Below are 13,562 nucleotides of genomic sequence, written 5' to 3' on the forward strand. Positions count from 1 at the left end.
AGAAGTAACTCTGACTGTTGCTCCCTGCTGACCCCAGCACCCTGCCAGGATGTGCATGGAGATTGACAAGAGCAGATTTCTATATTTTATTTTATTTTATTTTATTTTATTTTATTTTATTTTATTTTATTTTATTTTATTTTATTTTATTTTATTTTATTTTATTTTATTTTATTTTATTTTATTTTATATTTCCTGGTCAGTGCTGCAGGAGGCACCAGGAGGAAGCCAAGGTGGCTGAGCTGCCTTCTGCCTGCCCAAGAAACAGCCAAACCCTTTGGGGGCATTTTCCAGCTTCCAGGATCAGCTCTGGAAGGAGAAATGGGAGGACACCATCTCCTCCCTGGTCCCTTCTTCCCTCAATGTCACTCACCCCTAATAATTAATTAATTAATTAATTAAATTAATTATTCTTAAATAAATAATGCGTCACCACACCGCAGACTTTTCCTGCTGGGGAGCTGCCACCATTGGCCTCAGGGAAGAGCTGGACTGGCACCATCCAGAGCTTGTGGGATGCACAGAAGGACCTTGGTGTTATCCTTACGGAGGTCAGAGGGTCCCATCCCACAGAATTCACCCCTCACTGGAACTCTGATCCCCCTTGCTCTGCACTCCTGGGTGAGATGTTCCCTATTCCTCCCGGGCTCTCAGGAAGGCACAGCTGGATCCTGGCACACGCCAGGCAGTGGCTTGGCTGCTCCACCACCCACTCCAGGCAGTGTTTATGTGCATTAGGAAGGTTTCCAGCCCCATGGAGCTGAGCTGATCTTGGAAAAAAATTCTTAGAACGAAGGGCTGTGCCTCCTGCTGCCGGCTGGAGCTGGGCTCTGGAGGGCAGCATCAGATTTTGAGGTGGTTTTACAGCTCAGGTGAGGATTAAGAATTCCTGTCAGGGCAGCAGGAGCTGGGAATGGAGTGAGCAGGCAGGAAATCAGGGGTGGCAGGGTCTCCACACACCTTCACTAGGCTGCTGCTCCCCTCCTTGCCCAGTGGGCAGGTGAAGAGCACCAGGTGGTTTTTCCAGAGGAGGCCAGATGCTCCCAGCTGCCCCTAAAACAGCACGGACTGAGCACCCAGCTGATGTTTAGGGTCTGTCCATGCCCTGGGGCTGCCTGGGTGTGTCCATAAGGTCCCCACAGGATGGGCTTCAGAGAAGGGCCAAGATGACCTGAGGGTTTGGCTTGACTGCTGCTCCTGAGCCACCCTTCCTGCAAATCCTGTCTCTGCATCCACCTGCATCCTGCCGTGATCGTCCCCAGACCTGGTGTGGCAACGAATCCTTCCCTGTCACCTGCGCATGAAAAGTGTGGAGGAACACAAAAATCCTTCTGCATTTAAGAAGTCCTGGAGATTATGGTTTTGCCTCTCACTTCTGCTTGGGTTTTATGAGCAAAAATTCTGGGTTTGGGGTAAATTTCCAGCTGCCGTCCCTGAGCTCACTGGTGCTGTTGTGGTTTATGCTTCCTGGAGCTTTGCTGGCCAAGGCCACCCCTGGTCTCCACTGGGGGACAGGGAAGCAGTGTGAGCATCTGGGATGCCTATGGAAATGCAGTGTCACAAAATGAGCAATTCCTCATCAGCCCCACGGGAAAACCCTGGCATTGTGCACAGCCAGGGTTAGTTTGTAGAGGAGTGAGTGGCTGGTGCTGGGAGGGCATTGGAATTGCTCAGCACTTGAGGAGCAGATCACTAAACCAGGCCAGGCAGGGGCTGGAGTGAAGGGAGGTTTCTCTCTCTGGAGGAAAATGGGATGGAGAAGACCATGGGGGAGGATATCCCACTGTGGGAAAGGCAATGGGACAGCTGTCCCCAGTGTCACCCTGTCCTTTATGGTACCCGTGGTGGTATCCAGTGCCAGCCGTGGGGCCAGCGTGGCACCACAGTCCCCCAAACCACGGCCTGGCCCTGTCCTGTATCCTGGTCAAGGGTGCACATGGGGGACACTGTTATCTTTCCAGCCATTCTGTCCTCACCCCGGGCTGCTGCATCCCTTCCTCACCCCCAGTGGGGTGCACCCATCCTGGCTGGGGTTGGAAATGGGGCATCTCTGGGCTCTGTGCACACCTGGCTCCTTCAAGTTCTAACTTTTGGGAGGCTTTTTGTGCTTGTCACCTTTCACAGGAGAGCCAGAAACACCTCTGCTGAGCTCAGCACCGCTTCTCCCGCCTCAGCTCTCACGGCCCTTTCTTTGTCTTCCCAAGGACACCGCCCTGGTCCTTTTGGCAGCACCCTGGAACACCCGGGGGCTTTGGGGAGCCACATCGTGGGCCGTGACTGTGCCCCCCCGAGAGAAAACAGAGTGATGGGGCCGGAGAGCTGCAGCCTGGTGCTGTCAGAGACTCCGGACCCACCTTTCCCCACATGGGAGCTTTGCCCTGCTCCTAACCACCCCCAAAAAATCAAACAACACCCGGGCACGGTGCTCGGTGGCATTTCTGGTCTGAGCGCCCCCGCCAAAGAGCCATCCCTGCCTGCCGAGGTCCCCACGCCGGGGGCTGTCACCTGCGCGGCGACGCCGCCGCCCTCTCCTCCCCACCGCGGCCGTGCTCCCCCCAAACCCGCCATCCCCTGCCCTCGGGGGGCTGCCGCACCCCCATGTCCCCGACCCCCGTGCCCCGAGCCCCCTCGGCGGGGCCGGGTTGCCGCTAGATGGCACGCGGAGCCCGGCGCAGCCCGGCGGAGGCTCCGCGGGGCGGTGCGGGGCGGAGCGGAGCCGCAGCGCGGGGTGCGCGGAGCGGAGCGGAGCGGAGCCGAGGGGCCCGGCCATGGGCTCGGCCGGCAGCGGGCAGGGGCAAGGGTAGGGCGGCGGGGGACGTGTCCCCCCGGTGGCCCCGCCATGCGCCCCCGCGCAGCCCCGCGCCCCGCCCGCTGAGCCCCGCTCGCTGCCGCCCTCGCTGCCTCTCTGGGGGGGGGGTGCGGGGCCGCCCCCTGCCCGCAACTTTGAACGATGATCACTGTCAACGCGGATGGCAAGATAATGGTCAGAAGATGCCTCGTCACCTTGAGACCCTTTAGGTAAAGTTGGTGCTTCCTCCCGGCCGCTGCCGCCTCGCCCGGCTCCTGCGGGTGGGGAGCGGCCGGCGGAGCGCGTTTGGTGCGGGGGGGATGCGGCTGGCCGGGCCCCGTGTGTCGGTGTGGGGTGTGCGTGTGTGCGGCTGGAGCCCGGCTGGGGATGGCCGGGATCCAGGCGGGTCTGCCCGCGGGGCAGCGTGCGGCTCCTGCTGCTCCCGCTGGCCGCCGGCTCCCGGCTCGCCCCACCGCCGCTGTCTCCGGGGTTATCGCGGGGCTGCTCGCCGCCGGCTTCTTAAAGCACCGTCCTCGGAGATGTTGATACTCGGGGGGATTCCGTTCCTCTGGTTTAAGCCTGTCGGTGCAGCTGGGGATTTTCGAAACCCACCCTGAAGTGGCAGTGGGGCTGGGGTGGATGTCCAAACCTGAACCCCTCTGCCTCCCGCACACCCGTACCCACCCACTGCTTTTCTCCTTGCTGTAGCTCCCCATTTTTGCTTCCATACATTCGCTCCCCCTCTCCAGCCCCTGCTCTCCGGCTTCTTTGCTTCACTGGAGATGAGCTTGGGCTGCTCCCGGGCTTGAGACTCACGGGAGATGTTTGCACTTAGGTGGTTTTTCGATGGGGAGAGGGACCAAACCCCCTAAGAGATCGAGGGGATGAAGCTGAAGGTGGGCTGAGCCCAGCCCAGCGGTTTCCAGCGCTCCCCGCTGCGTTTGGAGGTCTGGGGTCACGGGGGGGATCTGCTCGCTGCCTTTTTGCTTAGCCCGACGTGCGGGAGGACAGGCTGTGCTTGCACCGCTCGCTTGCACTCAGGTGTGGAGAGGCTGGCTGCCTCTCCTCGGGAGCTGCTTGGCTCTGCTTGCCTGGAGCGATTTGTGCTGCTGGATCCCGCGGCACTGCCCTGGGATGGGGAACTTGGCCGAGGGGACGCCACAGAGCCGTGGCAGAGGTGTGAGGGCTCCCGCAGCTCAGGCTTGCTCCGAGTGGAGCAGGGAGTGACTGCGAGAGACACGAGAAGGGCACGCTCACCCCGGGGAGTGCTCTTTGCCTGGCTGTTTGCTTTCCTGAATTCCACAGTGAGGAAGTGACCGGCTGCAGCATCCCTGCGCCTTGGGCATCACCCCAGGGACAGGAGAGCCCCATCTCCAGCAGTGACCTGGGCTCAGGGTGGGAGAGCACAGGGAGTGCAGTTCAGGGTGATCACCAAGTCCCGTTAGGGATGAGGGTGTGTGTGGATGAGGGGTTTGTGATGGCTGGATGGTCTCTGGTGTCCAGGTGGAGAAATTGCACCGTCCTGGCCGTGTGCCCTGGGCTGGCTTCTGCTCTCCAACCAGTACAGACCGGTACTGGTGCCACTGGAGCCAGCGGGGTTACCTTGCTGTTAACAGTCATCCCCGTGCAAGAGCAGGAATGCCCAAGACCCCTTTCCTTACTGTCCCACAGTGTCCAGGACCTCTGCACCTCCTCTGTGCTGCTGTGAGGCTGAGTGTGACACCCCCCGCCACAGTCCTGTGTCACCTTGTTCCCAGCCCAGCGTGGGTGGGTGCTGGCACTGCCCTGCTCCAGCCGTAACCCGATGCACATCAGCTCTGCTCCCCTAACATCAGCACCCCCCATCCTCAGCTGCTGTGGGTCAGGGAAAACCCCCAGGAGTGGGAGAAGGTCCTGGCAGTCAGGAGGGGTCCTGTAAATCGGTGCCCTGCTGCTGGCTGGGCAAAGCCTGGCTGCCCCAGGGAATCCCGTGGTGCGATCCCCTGCCTGGTGTGGATTGTCGCCATCGGAGGAGCCTTGCCATCGGCAAACAGCTCGCAGGAAACCTGATCCTGTGCACCAAAACATTTCATTAGCCGCCCTCCAGACATGCTTAGCAAAGCAATGCAGAGCCCTGAGCTGGGAGAGCGCCTGCAGGGAGGAGAGAGGGAGCAGATCAGTCTGGAAAACCAGAGGAATGTCCAAGGGTGGCTCTGACTTCATCTCAGCAGCCAAAGGGGGTCTCATTTGGGATGGTGCTGGTTCCAGACAAGAATTCACCGAGGAGCCCAGGTCCAGCTCGCCCAGCTCTTGGCTCTGTAGCTCAGTTTGCCCGCTGGAAACCAAAGCCCGGCTTTCCATGGGATGTGACAGTGGTCACTGAGAGGGTTCACCCTGGTCTCCTGCAGGGATCACGGTGCCCATGGCTGAGCATCAGTTTGACAGCACCACAACCCTGTCAGGCTCCGAGCAAAAAGGGTTTGAGGGAGAGGGATCATTTATTAGCCTGGCTTATGCTGGCAGGAATGGTGGCTCAGCTTTTGGGAGCTGAAAACTTGTCTAATAAAAGACGTTCCCTGACTCTGTAGCCTCTGGTTCCCCCCTGCACCTGTGTAGAATTCTCCCTGTGGCTCCCGGCTGGGTGATGTGGCACCATGGGCACAGTCCCAGTGTCACAGTCCCATCCTGCTGGGTGCTGCTGGCCTTCCTCCCCCCACTACATCCCAGCTCAGCACTCAGACCCTCCTGGTCACATCCAGCTCTCAGTTCCATGAAATCCTCCATGACTGGGGCATCACTTCCAATTTTCACTTAAGACTCGAGGAATTTTGCTTTCTTCTCTTTTGGGCACTGAGCCAGAGCCTAGAACTGTGAACATTTCAGTTTGGGGAGGATGTGGAGAGGGATTTGGCACCAGAACTGTGCCTGAGCAATGAATTAAACGTGACTTTGGATGAGAGGCAGAGCCAGCATGCAGGATAGATGTTATTCGGTCCTTGGAACTCTGCAGTCTTCAGGGAGTTAGTCTTGATTTTGGGGAAGAGGACCCAGTGCATTTGGGCCATCTGGGATCTGGTATGTTTTACCTGCTTCGTGGTAAATTTGTTTTCTCTATAAGGAGTTTCCACTCACCTGAGGCTGGGCCAGGCATTTTAATTCACCAGGAGAACATCAGCAAAAGTAAGGGAGTTGGGGTTCTCAGCCTGAGAGTCCAGCCCTGGAGCACTGCTCTGGGCTGGATCCACTGATCTCCCAAGGACAGCAATCCCAGTAAGGCTCCAATTCCTTTTCTTCTTTTTTTTTTTTTTTTTTTTTTTTTTTTTTTTAATTTGGGAAAAAAAGCATCTTGCATCTCCCCTACCCTACTCTCTCTGTAATCCAGTCAAAATGAAAAAGGTTTTGTTTCCTAGGGAGATGGTAGAGCACGGATCACCTTTGTATCTTTTTCTTCCCTTCCCCTTTTTCTTTCTGCTCAGTGTTTAACGATCCCTCCTTGCCAGACTATAATTATGAAGATTAAAAAGCGTCAACAAGGTCTTGCATAATGATGAAGATGTTGTCAATAGGAGGTGTGAGAGCAGGATCAGGTCTGAGTATTTATTCAGGTGATGCTTTGTTAAAATGCTCCTTGGGGGAGAGGATACCAGGACAGGGCCATGGGTGGGTTTTGTACCAGGATGTGCTCCCAGGGAGGACCTGGGGTGCCGGACTTGGCTGGGCTGTGACCCCCTTCGGCTGGTTTCTTCTCCAGCCTGCTGCTGTCCTCTCCTGCCAGGGAAGTGCCGTGGCAGACAGCGTTCCCTAAGGGCAAATTCAGCCCTCCAAAGCCAAGCTGGGTGCAGCAATCCCCTCCAGTGTGTTCCCGAGAGCCTTTCCCAGAGCCAGCACTGCACTGGGCTCAGGCTGTGCTAATGGCAGTGCACTAATGTCCCCGGATCACCCCCTCTCCAAGCTATTTCTGGGACACCACGTTGCTTTGCAGCATCAGGGACGCTCTGCTGCCTCCACAATCACCTCCCTGCTGGAGCTGGACCACGGCTCTCTGGAGCCCCTTCTCCCAGGTCTGCTTTGGGGAGGGGCTGAGGTCTGTGTCGTGTCTGTGTGCAGATTCCACAGCTTGGTGGTTCATCAGCATCTGCTGGGGAAGGGGGGGGCTCTGCTCCAGTGGTTACTGCTGGTGGGGCTCACCAGCTGTGCCTGTGGCCAGGCCTCTAGGGATGGGAACCTGGGTTACTGAGTGCACAGTGCTTTATAGATCTTGTAGAAACTGCTTTCCACCCCTCCAGGGGCGGCTCGTTTGGAAATCAAAGGGAGCTGAGCTGGTCCAGGCCTGCACAGGGATGTCAGGCAGTTTTAGTGATGCACCTGAGCATCCCCTCTCCGTGGTGGGTGAGCTCTCCCAGGCCAGCTCTGGCCTGGCTGTCAGGCAGTGTTTGTGCTGGCGCTGAGTGTGCTGCTGGCTGGGCTCACCAGTGCTGACAAGCCCAGGGTGTTGTTTTCCCCTTTGATTAGGTGGGAGGTGAGAAGGGGATGGGGAGCTGTGCTGGGCTGATGTCCAGAGCCCATGGCCAGGTGCCTGGGCATGGGGCAGGGCTGATCCGTGGGCATGGGGCAGGGCTGATCCGTGGGGATGGGCAGCACTCAGGGGCCTGTCTGCCGTGAGCAAGGCTGATCCTCCTCGGAGCAGGCAAAGGAAACCCTTTGTTCTTGTGCTGGCTGCTGCTGAGAGTGAGGCTGCCCTGGATCTGGGGCTCAGGTGTGTTCTGTCTGTGTGACAGCAGCATCAGAGCTGCCTGCGTGGAAGCAGGGAGCTCGTGGGATCCCCTGGATGCCTGGATGGAGGCAGGGAGCTCGTGGGATCCCCTGGATGCCTGGATGGAGGCAGGGAGCTCGTGGGATCCCCTGGATGGAGGCAGGGAGCTCGTGGGATCCCCTCTAAGTGCCATGTCTTGCCCAGGAGCCTTTCCAGGCAAGCAAAGCCTGGCCATGCTGTGCTGGGACAGTAGGGAGCTGCCCTGGGAGCTCCTCCACTAGATCTCCCTGGGGAAGCCCAGCCCTTCCCGAGGTGCTTGACCCGGTACTTGAGCTCTCCACAACATCTCCAGTCACTAACAAGGGCTTTGAAGCAGGTCACTTTCTTTGTTAGCCCTTTCCAGCAGCAGATAATTGCAGTGCTGGCGTGCTGTGGCCCAGAGCTGAACGCTGGTTCCTACTCCTCTGCCTTTAGCTGTGTAGGATTGCTTAGGTGCAGGGCTGCGGGCTCCTTTGCTCCTGGAAAAGCCTGGGTGGCTGTGCTGTGTCTGTGTGCAGCTCCCGAGCCCCGTGGAGGATGCTGTGAGCTTGTAAAGGAGAGCTGGGGGCTCCTGTCCTCTGTGGTTTGCTTCCCTTTGGCTCGGGGATGCTGAGAGGCAGCGATGCCAGCGGGCACCTCGAGGGCTCCCTCAGCTCCTGTCCCACACAGCATTGACCTGTTGGAAGGCAAACCTGTTGTTCCACGAGGCTGGCTGGGGGTTGCCTTTTCTCTTTTTTTTTTCCTCCTGGAGATTTCCCCTGGGTTTGGTGGCTGAGCTCACACTGCTGCTCTGGGAGCTGTCACACTGACACCTGGCAGTGGCTCTGCCAGGGCTTTTCCCGTGTGTCTGCTGGAGGCTGCTGCATCTCCGCAGAGTCTCGGGGGTGATGGCAGCGAGGCTGAGCAGTGGAAGGAGGCCAGACATCCATCCCTTGGCACAGAGCGCTCTGCTTTACGCTCCCTGGTGCACAGCAGCCAGGCTGGCACGGAGCTCTTGCCTTCAGCCCTTCCCAAAAGAGGGACTGGCCTGAATTTGGCCTGAGCAGGAGCAGCGCTGGGAGCTCCTCGCTGGAGGTGACCGTGAGCTGGGATGGGAGTGATGGTGCAGATGACATCCTGCCCGGTGTGTCCCCTGGGAACCACTTCCCAAAGCAGCGATGGCATGGCCCCAGGCCACTGTGCAGGTCCCTCCTTGTCCCCTTGTGCACAGGGGACACAATGACAATGCCGGTGGCCTAGTTACAGGGGAACAAAAGGCTTTATTTAAAAAAACTAAAAGGGTTTTTTTTTTTAGATCCTCTGGGAGGAAGGGAAGGTAAAGGTCTCTCTTTACTCCTCTCTCCCAGAGGAGCACAGGTATTGTTTATTGTAGTGGTTCCTGTGGTCTGGGTTGTTGGGTCTGGCTCAGCTTCCCCCCTGAAGATGCAAATCCACCACTCCCCCCTGAGTGCAGTGGAGGATCCCTCAAGGTCTGCTCGTTGGAGCAGGCTGCAGGCATTTCAGAGGGGTTCTCAGGCAAAAACCCCGCTGTTCAGTGCCAGGGTTGTCCCAGACCCCCAAAGCCTCTCCTGCTGCTGTACCCCAGGGGCAGAGGGTGGTGGGGCTGGCCCAGGAGGGAGGAGCGGGCTCCTCATCGCGCCTTGCTCCAGCTCTGCTTTCTCTCCCGCAGGATTTTCGTGCTGGGCATTGGATTTTTCACGCTGTGCTTCCTGATGACATCCCTGGGAGGGCAGTTCTCAGCCAAGCGCCTCGGGGACTCTCCCTTCACCATCCGCACCGAAGGTGAGCCCTGTGTCCAGCCTGTTCCTCCTGGTGCCCCACGGCCCAGCTGAGCTGATGGGTGCCGAGGATGCAGGAGGATGCTGCTTGGATCTTCCATTCCCACAGGTCCTTCCTGGCCCTTTTTGGGATGATCAGCATGGCTCAGGGTCCTGTTGGCTTCTTTTCCCACAGCAGGGAGGCTTTGCTGCGTGGCTCAAACCCGGCTGTGCTGGCACCCAGAGGTGTGACAGGGTGGGGGTGAATGCTGGAGCGTGGATGCTGACCCTGAATTTCAGCAGAAATTGGGGGAGCAGCGGGACCAGGCCCTCAGTGGGGGTTGTGTGGGCTGCCCCTGGTCTGACTCGTGGAGGGTTTGGCTCAGGTGCTTGGAGGTCTCCGTGGGTTTGGGCACTTGTGGTCTGCAGGGAGTGGAAATTGCTCCTTGGGGAAGGGAAAATTAAAGACCGTTGTGGTTTTGTGCAGGTACTGAAATGTAGAAGAGAAATATTCTAACTTTTAGCGAGTGTGTGTTATGTTGCATTTAACACCTCTTTTGGTGAGCTCAGGAGACAGCTCTGGGGTGGGACAGTCATGTCCTGCCCTTGCTCTGGGAGGACGCTGCTGCCATGGATTGAGCTTCCCCCGACCTTTTCTCTAAGATTCCAGTCAACTGAAATGCACAGAGGGAACTGCCCAGCTTGAACTCCCCCGAGCAGGGTGAGGTGGGCTTGGTCGGGCCACTGTGATCTTCTCCTCCGTACCAAAACCACGGAGGGATCTGAGCTCCACAGCCTCACCTAGGATGTGATTTTGGAGCATCAAATCCTTTCCTGGAGGTGCTGGAAGAAGTGCCAACTGCTCCCCTGCAGGAGGAGATGGATAAAGCGGTGTTTTCCAGAAGTTGGATGGTGTAAAACCGCGTAGTTGACTTTCCTAGAGATGGATTTGCAGCCTGTGGCAGCTGGATTTGTTCTCTCCCTACGGATGGAGCACGTGGCTGATGTTCCTCCCCCTCTGCTCTCCTAACTGTTCCCACCACCAGCTCCGTTAAACCCCTTTGCTGAGGACTGGTGTTTTCCTGGTGCTCTCAGCCTGGAGCAGGAGGGAGGGTCAGTGCTTTTCAGCGTTTCTGCACTTGGTCAGGGTACGTGTCCCCATGGGGAAGGTGTGTTTTGTGTTCCTGTCCCCAAGCCAAGCACACATTCCAGGATGGCTGGTGAGTGAAATCCGGTTTTAGGGGTTTTCTTCCTTCTTGGGATAAGAAACAGCACAAGGAGAGTGGGCAGAAGCCCCCAGACCACGGCCTTCTCCAAACCTTCTCCTGACCTGGCTTTTGAGGAGATGGGGTCTGAAAAGATTGCTGAGTTTGAAATTAAAGGTGTCACTGTTACAGCTGCCCTCTGCCCCAGAGGAGCCCCAGTGTCCCTGAAAAGTTTGTAGAGAGCTGAAAGAAAGGCAGAGACACTGATTAACTGTGGGGCCAGCTGAGGTGTGGCTCAGGTTGTGCTGCAAAGAGCAGCAAAGGTTTCCAGAAACCTCCAGAAGCACCTGGGGTCACCCCAGGGGGCTCTAAAGTTGGGGTGAAATAATGGGGAAAAGCCCATTACTCAGCTCTTTACCCCCTTTCTGGATGCCTTGGAGTGGCTTTTCCCATCCTTATCCTTGTCATCAATTGAACCCAGAGCTGTGAATCCACTGACTGCATCCCTGCCTGTCCCTTGTTCACTGGGAGCAGTGTCAGCACAGCCCTGGAGCTGGGCCAAAACAATTCTCCTTCTTTGAGGCCCTCACACCTCAGATCCTCCACGCTCAGGGGTTCAGGTGATTAAATCAAGGTGTGTAAATGGGCTCACCCTCCTGCCTGACTCTCTTTGGCTCTGCTGAGGGCTGTGAGCACCGGCCCTGCTGGCTGGGAGAGATGCTGCTTTGCTCCGAGGTGGTGCAGATTGAATGCTGCTTCTGGTAACGCCTGGCTGGTCTCATTTAAAGAACAAAAGAAGTAAATTATGGCCCAGGTCCTCTAATTTTTCAAGATTTTAGTCCCTTAGCTTTCTAACTGGGTAAGGCAAGTCCCGCTTTGTTAGAAAGCTCAAAAACTCGATGCAAATCCAATTTCTTTCGTATATTCAGTGGCTTTGCCAAACAAACTATTGCTTCCAGATGAATTGCTGCACATTTGGCTGTTGCTGTGCTTCTTAATGGGGAAGATGAGCTTCATTCATGGCCTCACACGCTGGTTTTAAACACAAAACCTCCTCTCTCCTGTCTCTGGAGAAAGATGCTGGAGGCAGGTTGTGTTCTTTGTCCCCAGAGCTCAACAGGCACGACCTGAGAGGCTTTTTCTCACTCTTTAACACCTGGTTCAGGCTTTTGGGGTTCAGCCTTTCCTGTCACGCTGGTTTGTAGGGACTGGCTGTGGCCCAGGGTGATGCAGCTGTTCCCAGCAGTGAGTAACCCCCGAAGCAGAGTGGGACCAAGGCCTCAGGGAATGAGCTGGCCAGTGTCACTGCAGACCTCCCTCCGTCACCTGTGAAAGGCTGTGGCTGTTGGGGGCAGGATCTGGTGGCCAGAAGAACCAGCTATCCCAGCCATGGAAAAGGCAGGAAGGGTGACGGATGCTGGGCAGCCTCCCTGGCTCACTGGGAAACGGGGAGATGGGGAAACTCCACCCCTGAGAGCACACCCAGCTGGGGCTGGGGGCACCTCTGACCCCGCTGTCTGGAGCAGGAGGCTGAGGAGGGCACTCCAGAGGGCTCTCCTGGCTGAGGGCAGGCAGAACTCGCATGCAGGAGCGTGGAATGAACATCCAGGCAGGGGAGGGTGTGAGCAGGAATGGATGTGCCGCTTATTAACGCTGTGAAGTCTCCGAAGGTCTGTTTGAATAACAAACTGGCATTTAATTAACATGTGTTCTGGATCCCAGGGAAAGCCAGGAAATATTCCTGGCGGTTACGGCTGCTGTTAAGCACAGTGCTGGGCTGGAGGCGAGCTCAGAGGAGCGGGTTAATTGTGCAGGGCTGATGAGCTCTTGGCCTGATGAGGAACGGGAGTCTGCACAAACCTGGACAGGTTTGTGGCCAGGGGCTTGGGAAGAGTTCCTGGGTGTGTGGCCTCAGCTTTGCCATGCCCAGGCCTGAGTGTTTCCTGGGAATGGGCTCCTGGTGGGGAGGGAGCCTGGTCCCTGCTGCTGTTCCCTGCTCCACCTGGATTCCTGGAAGTGCCCTTTGGAGCATTATTCATTAATTGATGGATGTTGCAGGGAAGCTGCCAACACCCTCCTCTATGTGCCCTGGGGTGGGCTGCTCTGCAGTGGAGCTGGAGGATAAATGGGGTGGGCTGGTGGTGAGGGAGTGTCCTGCAGTCCCTCCTGGGGCTGCTCCCAGCTTTTGTGGCTCTTTGTGCTGCTCCTTGTTCCCACTGTGTCCTGCCAGACTCAGCTGTGCAGGGGAAGCTGCCCATGCCCTTCAGTGCCTGCGGGGTTGGGGTGGCTGCGGAGAGCTGGGGGAATGTCAAAAAATCATTTGCTTTAAAATCACCTGCATCCAAAAAAAATCCTTTGGGTTGTGGATGAATGCTAAAGTTCGTGGTCCCTGGTCCAGTTTAGGCTGGGGCTGCTCCTGTTTCTCCCTGAGTGACCTGCCCAGCCCAGCCTTGAGCCTCAGCTATTGCAATTCAAAGGGAGACATGAAAATGCCCCAGCGCTGCCCAGAGCTTTCCTGGCTCCTGAACTGTGCCAGCAGCTCATCATAACCAAAATAAACATAGATGTGAGGCGGGAGCATGAAAAGGAGAAATGGATAATGTCACAGTCCAGAAGTTAATCCCATTTAAAATTTGATTTTTGTATGTGAATACCTTTCTCGGAGGTTCTCTCCAAAAGCCAAGTTTCTCGGTGTGTGCCAGAAATCATTCCTCAGATGGATTCTCTGCTTGATGATTCGCTGCAGTAGAGGCTTTGCATCTTAACAATAAATAAAAAAAAAAAAACCCTTCTGAAATGCAAGTTATTTTATCCTAATCCGCTGCTGTCAAGTAAACACAGACAAAGATTCCTTTGTTTTGAAATGGCCACTGAGAGAATTTGTTCTGCAAAGATGTAGATAAAAAAAGGAAACAGAGAAGTCTATAAATTTTGAATGTGGGAGATGCTTTGGGAAGAGGTCTAGACTCAAGAGATTGAGTTTTCCGTGTCCTCTTCTCTCCTCTTATTTAGAATTTAATATGTTTGATGATCCTTTTTTC

At 56.4% G+C, this 13,562-nt stretch overlaps 1 protein-coding gene across 1 annotated transcript in view; it reads left to right on the forward strand.

Annotated features, from left to right (window-relative positions):
• The first annotated feature begins 2,783 nt into the window (after nt 1-2,783).
• MGAT5B (alpha-1,6-mannosylglycoprotein 6-beta-N-acetylglucosaminyltransferase B) overlaps nt 2,784-13,562 on the forward strand; it is a 67,688-nt gene continuing 56,909 nt past the window's right edge. The window contains exons 1-2 of the mRNA XM_066200589.1: nt 2,784-3,018; nt 9,229-9,341. Coding sequence (XP_066056686.1) covers nt 2,951-3,018; nt 9,229-9,341 — 181 coding nt within the window. The 5' untranslated portion in view covers nt 2,784-2,950. The remainder of the gene's footprint in view (nt 3,019-9,228; nt 9,342-13,562) is intronic.

Source organism: Chamaea fasciata, unplaced genomic scaffold (assembly GCF_029207755.1).
Source record: "Chamaea fasciata isolate MVZ Bird 193981 ecotype frontalis unplaced genomic scaffold, bChaFas1.0.hap1 SCAF_19, whole genome shotgun sequence".
Lineage (NCBI taxonomy): Eukaryota > Metazoa > Chordata > Aves > Passeriformes > Sylviidae > Chamaea > Chamaea fasciata.